Source organism: Coenobita brevimanus, chromosome 110 (genome assembly GCF_032717465.1).
Source record: "Coenobita brevimanus isolate Jiangsu-jjx chromosome 110, ASM3271746v2, whole genome shotgun sequence".
Classification (NCBI taxonomy): Eukaryota; Metazoa; Arthropoda; class Malacostraca; order Decapoda; family Coenobitidae; genus Coenobita; species Coenobita brevimanus.
In genome coordinates, this window is record NC_137063.1 from 2687475 (window position 1) to 2696876 (window position 9402).

The 9402-nt window shown below is 43.7% G+C and overlaps 1 protein-coding gene across 1 annotated transcript; it reads right to left on the reverse strand.

Annotated features, from left to right (window-relative positions):
• Positions 1–793: 793 nt before the first annotated feature.
• Positions 794–7884, reverse strand: LOC145417404 (beta-1,4-glucuronyltransferase 1-like). The gene is made up of 6 exons (XM_080286083.1): positions 7516–7884; positions 6501–6650; positions 5700–5904; positions 4119–4318; positions 2798–2959; positions 794–991 (listed from the first exon to the last, which is right to left on the reverse strand). The coding sequence occupies exons 1-6, from the start codon at positions 7882–7884 to the stop codon at positions 794–796; spliced, it is 1284 nt and encodes a 427-aa protein (XP_080142209.1).
• Positions 7885–9402: the final 1518 nt, after the last annotated feature.

The window sequence follows — 9402 nt, forward strand, 5'->3', positions numbered from 1 at the left end:
AGCATGGAAGTGAAAAAGTTACTACATGACAGTATTGTGATACCAACTCTAACGTACGGAAGTGAAGCTTGGACGTTGTTGGAAGGACACAAGTCAAGAGTGAGAGCAGTGGAAATGAGTTATTTAAGAGGAGCCTGTGGAGTCACATGGAGAGACAGGCTGAGGAATGAGGATATAAAGGAGCGTTGTGGTGTGGATGTGGATGTGATAGGAAGCGTTATGAGGAACACACTGAGGTGGTTTGGCCATGTGGAGAGGATGGAGGGTGAAAGACTGACGAAGAGAGTGTATGTGAGTGAGGTGGAGGGGGAAGAGGGTTGGGGAGGCCGAGGATGAGATGGAGGGATGGGGTGGAGAGGTATATGAGAGAAGGGGGTGTGAGCTGGGAGCAGGGCAGTGAAATGGCGGGGGACAGGGCGACTTGGAGGCGATTTGTTTGTGGCCACCCTAAACGGGATTGAGGCGTCTGGCAATAGATAGATAGATAGATAGACTACTGCTACCCAGTACCATTTATCACGTACACATTCCTGGTACCTCATACACCCGTAGGGACTCCTGGCCGGGGGCCTTGGTCAGAGTTTAACGTATATTTTTGAATCTTCAGCGGCATTTTTTTTTTTTTTTTTAAGTAACTGAATATGATAATTCGGAAGTGTATTTAATAACGTATACCTGTATTTACAATTCCTTTCATACGCAGTATCACTGCCTCTTATTTTCGCCACAGACACGTCATGTTCGATACTTCACTGTACAGTGGAAATCCGCGCCAAGTTCTAGTTCCTTGCCATCACACGCTGCAGCCTTTCCGCACACCGAATATCGCCTTGTATTCATTGGTAATCTTGGACCTGATGACGTGGTTCTGCTTTTTCACGATCTTCTGCCTGGCGGGGTTGCGACTGGCACGCTTTATACCCGGTTTGTGCACTAGGAAGGCGTTGTCCAGTATGTGAAGCTCGTAGTCTTGCACGCACATGATGTACATCTGGCGGAGATAATAACTATGTAGAAATATTACGTAATGGAGACTCGCCAAGAACTGATTTAATTGTACGTCGTTTACCGTTAGTCTGAATGGCACGATAAACTCCAAATATGAAACTCTGACCAGTATGAAAGTTTAATAAAGACGGTGGAATTCTGAAGGCGAAAGTAGGAGCACTTTTTATTCTGTTCTTGTAAATTAGCCAAAGTATCAGGAAGTAATGAAATCAGGGCACACTCATAGACAATACTATCTGTCTATCTATCTGTTTGTCTGTCTGTCTGTCTGTCTATTAGCTATGCGTCTATCAATGTATCTAATTCTTCACTGCGCCATCAGGAGCGTAGAGCTCCTGGTCAATACTTCTAAGTCTCCATACTTAAGGCGGGTGATCAGTTGCTCGTCCCTGAGTGGTAATATGTGAGCAGTAAACCACAACCACCCATTACACCCCATCTGCTTCCCATTCCCTAACCAGCTTACCACAAGGCGACGGTTTAGATATTTTGGTTACAACGACGCGTGGTAAATAGTTTTCTAGGCGACAGTAAACATTCGGCATATCATTCAAAAGTCATGTGAAGGTAGTACTACATTAGGAGAGTGGATGGTGCTCCCTAGAGATTTAAAATAGATACCGCAGTTTCGGATCTAATGAATACCAAAATGAAAGAGTTTATTTAAGTTAGTGACAGCTAACAAGTAATGAAAATGGTCTCAACCTACACATTAAAAAGAAAACTAACAAAATAAAAAATAAATCTGAAGTGGACTGGTGTGTGGGTGGGTGTGGGTGTGGGTGTGTGTGTGTTACTAAGCCTCATGAGAAACGAAAACATGTGAGCTAATCCTAAACACAAACACTGTATTGTAGTTGCAGCCTCCAGTGCTCAGTTGGGAAGAAAGTTTGCCTAATATTTCATCTTCTACGTTGCACCCTCCTTTGCTGGTTAATATTCCTAAACTGAAAGATCTGTTACGTTTCTCTGAGATGATGCGTCAGGGAGGAAAGTGACGGACATGCCCTAAGTGTGAGGCAGTGGAACAGAGGAAGAGTTTTGTGTCTGATTCTGCAGCACATGGTCTTATAAAAATGCAACCACAAATACAACCACACATACAGCCACAAATACAACCACACTTACAGTCACACATATACAACCACACAAATACAACCACACAAATACAGTCACACAAATACAACCACACAAATACAGTCACACAAATACAGCCACACAAATACAGTCACACAAATACAGTCACACAAATACAGTCACACAAATACAGTCACACAAATACAACCACACAAATACAGTCACACAAATACAGCCACACAAATACAGTCACACAAATACAGTCACAAATACAGTCACACAAATACAACCACACAAATACAGTCACACAAATACAACCATAGAAATACAATGATCATCTTCTTACTTTTTTTGGCACTTGTGTTATGGGAGGTGAATAGGATTTTTAATTATAACTTTGATGGGGGTAATGATTTTTGTCTGGTATGTGGGTGACTCAGCAGTGAATGACAAGCTGAAGTGGTTCCCGTAAACTAGGAGCAATAAACTACGCTGGGTGGTAACCATATGAACGAACGGACGCCTAATTGTGCAGTGGGTAAATGTGTCCCAACTGGATTATTTCTCTCACAATGCCATTCAGGGGAGGGAGAGGCTGGCTATCTGTCTTAAATATCAGGACGTGAGTAACTTATCTCGGGCCCGTACACTCCTGACTGGACCAAAAAAGGACTGGATGATAGATATGAAGATAGGAGTCGTTCTGTCTCACCTGCGTCATCTTGTCACTCTGTCCTTCCCACGACAGCCTCTCCTCGTACAGCGGCTCCCTGTTGGTGGCGACGTAGATGGGTTCCCAGCGGTGATGCGGGGGCTTCCTCTTGCCGATGTGGAAGACCGACAGTCCGGGGGTAACGTCCGCCTTCACCCACTCCTGCAGATTCAGTTCTTCAGCCATGACACAGTTTTGTCCTTTTGCAGCTGATTTCACACAGGTCATATAAATAAATGAATGAATAAATAAATAGGTAAATAAATAAATAAAGATCATACAGTACTTCGGCTCTACATCCTTTCAGGGCCACATCTTCGTGACTATCACCGTAGATTTAGTGTTATTCTAGTGTTACAAATGAGCGTTCAATATGGAGAGATTTGCAATTTTAGGCCAAGTTAAAGTAAAAGGAGTATAACAACACTCACTGGAACCTATAATCACCTCCAGATAAATTATAAAAGACTGACGTTAGCTGGGGCAAAATACTAGAACTTTCCTGATCATGAGAGAGTCTATCTACCTAGAGCCAGACGCCTTAATCCCATAAGGGGTGGCCACAGACAAATCGCCTCCATGTCGCCCTGTCCCCTGCCATTACGCTGCCCTTACCCCAACTCACACGCCTTCTCGTACATACCTCTTCCTCAACTCACACCCTCCTCTCTCATATACCTCCCCCCCAACACACACCCCTCTCTCAAATACCTCTCCCTCAACACACACACCATCCTCCCCCATATACCTCTCCCCCCAACCCACACACACCCCTCCCTCATACACCTCTCCACTCCATAAACATCAATATGGTAAAATCCACAGAAGGGAAAAGGAAACACGAGAGATATCAAGCCTTTTCGTGTTTTCAGCTGAAGATGCAAGGACACGAAAGCGCCTGGGACTTACTATGCTTCCTTCTTCCTTGTGAATTATCGGTATTATCAGTATACCTATGAATGAAGTGGAGCCAAGTGATTTATTTGCACGAATGTCTGTTTGTGTGTGTGTGAATGAGTGTGTGTGTGTGTGTGTGTATGTACGTAAGGATGTATGTATGTATCTATCTATCTGTCCATCTGTCTGTCTATCTATCTATCTGTCTGTCTGTCTGTCTATATGCCTATCTTTCTATCTCTATGGATGAACGGATAGGTAGATGGAGTGATGGACAGATAGACAGACAGAGTGACAGACAGATAGATAGATAGACAGTGACACACAGACTGATACATACATACATACATACATACATACATAGGTAGACAGATAGACAGACAGACAAAACTCAAGTGCCCATTCCTTTCCCTTGCACTCTTACTCTGAACTTCGGGATGTTGTGGCACTGGGGGCACACGTGCTTGTGGAAAGGGACGGCTTCTTCTGCCTTCAATAACCGCTGTAACTCCACCTTGCTCTCCGGCACACTCGCATTCTCCTTCACCTCAAAGATCGGCAGCACAAAGACGCGTGGCTGAGTCGACGTGGACGCATCGGGCAGCCTCAGCATCTGGAAAAAGTCTGGAAGGAAGAAAGTGGGTATATCTGGCATTGTTAGTGGTCAGACAGTCAGAGGTTCACACACACACACACACACACAAGGGATGATGATAATAGCGGATATGATAAAGCGAGTTACGGAACACACACACACACACACACACACACACACACACACACACACACACACACACACACACACACGCAATTCATGTGTCTACCATGCTATCGACACGGGAGGAATATTAATCTTTTAGGTGATATAATTCTCCACTCCATTCCTCCATCTCATCCTTGGTCCTCCCCTCCCCCTCTCCCCCTCCAGCTCACTCACACACTCTCCTAGTCAGTCTCTCATTCTCCATCCTCTCCCCTTGTAAAAACTTGGTCAAAGAACCTTAACCCCTTTCATCCGGCAAATTATCCTGTTGTTCTATACTTGCTACCTGTTTAAACGGAAGACGGGGTAAAGAAAGTCTCTCTCTCTCTCTCTCTCTCTCTCTCTCTCTCTCTCTCTCTCTCTCTCTCTCTCCTGGGCTGAGTAAAATCGTCCGTAGAGAGCAAGAATAAAATAATAAAAAATAAGTCGCCTGATGGATGGAGTTAAGGATGATGTAGTGAAAGATAGCTTATTTTTACGGCTTCATGCATCTCTCTCTCTCTCTCTCTCTCTCTCTCTCTCTCTCTCTCTCTCTCTCTCTCTCTCTCTCTCTCTCTCAAGGGTAACATCATCTCTTTAATTTCATATATATAAGATACATAAACAACCTATGGTGAGAGAGAGAGTTGATGATGATGATGATGATGATGATGATGATAATGGTGGTGATAGTGATGGTGATGGTGATGATAATGATGGTGATTATGATGATGATGATGATGATGATGGTGGTGATGATGATGATGATGGTGATCATGATGGTGGTGATGATAATGATGGTGCTTATGACGATGATGATGATGATGGTGATGGTGGTGGTGATGATGATGATGGTGATGATGATGGTGGTGATGATGATGATGATGGTGATGATGATGATGGTGATGATGATGATGATGATGATGGTGATGGTGGTGATGATAATGATGGTGATTATGATGATGATGATGGTGATGTTGATGATAATGATGGTGATGTTGATAATGATGGTGATGTTGATGATGGTGATGATGATGTTGGTGATGATAATGATGGTGATGATGGTGATGGTGATGATGATGATGATGATGGTGATGAGTGAACGCTGGAACAAATTACCTCGACTAAAATTAAGAGAGAGATAAACTGGTTAAGAGAGAGAGAGAGAGAGAGAGAGAGAGAGAGAGAGAGAGAGAGAGAGAGAGAGAGAATTAAATGAGAGAAAGAACACAGCCGAAGAACCTAACACTGGAATATATTTACCGTGATGAAAATGAAGGGATGGATACAGTTCGATGTCTGATGGCAGGACGAAGTAGGTGTGTGCCGCCAGCCTAGCGATGTTCCTGGCGATGTTGACGGGGTAGAGGAGGCCGTGCTGGTGCCTGTACGTGGTGGCATTGGCTGAGGGAAGGGGGGAAGCTTCACAATCCGCCGTCCTGTTCAGCGCCTCTACACTGGTTGGAATCTGTGGAATTATTTGAATGATACGCAACCAAACCTGCTGACTTGGTACGTTTATCTGGCAGACTTATATCCGGAAGGCCACTTTGGACCCAGCTAAGCTAACCACAAATTACAGAACGTAATTTACAGAATCACAGAACGTAAATTACAGAAATACAGAACGTGAATTAGAAAATCACAGAACGTAAATTACAGAACCACAAATTACAGAACATAAGATGGGAGCGAGCACAAAGATAACTCTTGTAAAGATTTAGATTTCTAAAAACATCACATGGCATTGCTCTTTAGAAGACTTATTCCACGAAATCCATTTTATACAACTTTCCGCGTTACAGCGATGACAGATTCTGAAAATTTTGTCCAGATTTTTTTTTTTTACCTGCTCTCATTTTCCTATAAATTTTTAATGACTTAAAAGCATCACATCTAGTTCCAGATATATTTTTTTTTTAACAAGATCGTCTTAAAATCACCGTATTTACGTCACAGCAAAGGCAGGTTTAAATATCTTGGCCAGCGGAGTTTTAGGGGCTTCCGTTTCCTCCCTACTACCATGGACTCGACTATTATGGAAGTGGGAGAGCGATGGCTTACCGTTTTGGGTGTGTGGCTGGCGTCGAAGAAGATGTGGAAGGTGACGTACTTGTGGATGGTGCTGGGGCCGCAGTGACGGAGGTGTGTGATAGTGGTGAGGGTCGTGTGAAAGTCGTCACCTGGAGCATACACCGCCACACTCACAGGACCCTACGGCAGCACCACATGGACACTTCACAGCAACTTTATAGTAAATTTTCCTTCATACTCTCACATGCACACACATTCACACGCTTGGTGATGCAACTGATAGAGCGCTGGATTCCCATTCAAAGTGACCCAAGTTCGACTAGCCCGCCCTAGCTCATGCTGCTGGTCCCACTGGCTGATTAGCATGTGTATGTGTGCAAATTGATCATAGGAAAAATGAGAATGGAAACAGTTCTCTCTCTCTCTCTCTCTCTCTCTCTCTCTCTCTCTCTCTCTCTCTCTCATCACAACATCCCTGATTTTTCTTGAAGAAACACACACACACACACACACACACACACACACACACACACACACACACACACATACACACACACACACACACATACAAAAGACAGACTGAAGGGATGATATTTAGATATTTCACCAAACTCCCATTCAAGGCACAGAGAGAGCCTCTGCTAAAACTATGAACAACAACAACAACAGTAATCATCATCATCATCATCATCATCATCATAATGTTGGGTGAAGCAGTACGTCTGAGTCACATATGATCTGTTTCGGCTTTGGTGCACGATTCAGGTGTTATTGTCGTTGTGTTCTTTGTTGATGATGTTTATGTTGTTGTTGTTTTTGTTCCATGCTCTTCTAAACACAGCCGAAGGACTGCTGGGTAAAGTTTCCATTCCTTTCCGCTTCGCTCTCCTTTTTTGGAAGGATATAGAGGAAGTTGAGGGACCTTTTGTATACCCGAACAGCGGAGCCACCCGGTTATAGCAGCGCCACCACGGGAAGGCGTTTTCTCCAGCGCTTTGGTGGGTTTCAGTGAGATTATATTAAACATAAACTAAGCACACCACACCTGCCATCGAGAGGCGAGGGGCTGCAGGTTATCCAAGTATGTGAATTCGCCGTGTGTGGTGTAGGTAACGAATTTGTCACAGGGGAAGCTGACAGAGGCTGGGATGTAGCTGGCGAGGACCCAGTAATCTCCATGTTGCTGGTACGAAGGCTTGGCGGGCCGGGAGACGCACTTGTGGAGGTCAGGGTACATTTTACTTTCTAGAGAGTCCGGAGGTGAATCGAGGCGTTGGGGGTTTTCGTCTTCTGGAATGCTTCTTTTGATGTTTGTGATGTACATTTCGGAGTACCAGAAGCTGCACAAGGTCGTCAGCAGCATTAGATTCAGAAACACACTCCAGCATTTTATAAGAGTCCAAGGAGACGCCATCTTTCTACACGGGACCTGCAATTGAGAGAGAAAAAAAAAAAACTGTTATTTATGGGTACATGATGCATCCGTATTGCTACATTGTTTAAACACTGGTAATGGTTCTGTTCCGTAAAAATGGTAACTGTTCCGTAAAAGCTGCAGACCTAACTGTTCTGTAATAATGGTAACTGTTCCGTATAAATGAAACTGGAGGAGGGACTGTAAAGTCTCACCAAAAAGTATTCAAACACCAAGACACGATGGATGTGAAAATATGCCGGCAACTTAGCGTGTCATCTTGGAACGGTTGGCATGTCTGATTTTGAAATGACACTCTGACGCCATTGCACTGATATATAATGTAGTGATTATTAATGAGAGGTACACACTGGGGAAGCTGTTTTCAGATTTTTCGATCACATATTTCAAAATGCAGCGTTCGGATACTAATTTGGAGTGAGAGTGTACGTTTGTTCTAACTTGACGAAGATCCCTAACTCCTTTCAGCTCAGTTGATGCCCAGCAGTGGTGAGACAGAAGCGCTGTTTTTGACCAGTAACCAAGGAGATTCAATCCTACCTCAAAACAAAGGCCGAACGGGATTTCACACAACCACAACTTAACACTAAAGTAGTAGGAGTGGCCCAGTTCCGCAAGATGAAAAAGATAAATAACTAAATAAATGGACTCCTACGTGCCTACTGGTGTCCGACGCTTCTTGACCACTGGAATACGGGTGACCATATTTATTTATTTATTTATTTTTTTAGTCTCGTTTTCGCTATTAAATATAACTTACCGAAGGCTTTTCGTATTGACGAGGCTTATTAAGGGTATATGTATATATATCTAACCCCTTCAGTTTGAGAAGTGTATATTAGATCTGAATTAAATCGCCAGGATGACAAGAAGAAGAAGGAATGAGAGTCCTGGGTTCGATTCCCGGCATATTGGTAATTTCTCTGATGCTGAAGAAGAAGGAAGAGGACAAGGAGGAGGAAAAATAATAATAAAAGATGATAAAGAAGGAGGAGGAGGAGATAAATGAGAAAATTCCCTGGCTCACTGAGTTAAGCCCGTACACGTGTTCATTCCCAGCACACTGACTGACTGCACTGCCTCGCCATGCACTGAACACTGTACTGCCTTGGCTCCAACTTGGCCTAGAACTGCCATCTCGCCATCTTGAACGCTCAGCTGTGGCAAGGGACTAAATTGATCACGACACTAGTCAAGAGTAAGTGCTGTGGAAAGATTGTGGAGCACTGTCTTTTCTGCCACAGACATACGTGAAATAAGCCGCAAAAGAACGAATATCTGAGCCAAGTTAAGGTAAAAGGAGTATATTTTTACCACGAGTAGTGAGCAATCTTTTTCTGCCACTGACGTACGTGAAATAAGCAGCAAAAAGACGAATATCTGGGCCAAGTTAAGGTAAAAGGAGTATATTTACCTCGAGCAGAGCACCTTCTTTTTCTGCCACTGATAATGGTGAAAGAAGCTGCAAAAGGACGAGTATCTGGGCTAAGTTAAGGT

Bases quoted from the DNA above. Each gene is read 5' to 3' on its own strand.
- LOC145417404 (XM_080286083.1), bottom strand. From the start codon at position 7,884: ATGGCGTCTCCTTGGACTCTTATAAAATGCTGGAGTGTGTTTCTGAAT. The intron at 5,905-6,500 runs GTAAGCCATCGC...ATAATTCCACAG, and splicing joins CCAGCCACACACCCAAAACG to ATTCCAACCAGTGTAGAGGC. The intron at 992-2,797 runs GTGAGACAGAAC...TATCTCCGCCAG, and splicing joins AGAGTGACAAGATGACGCAG to ATGTACATCATGTGCGTGCA.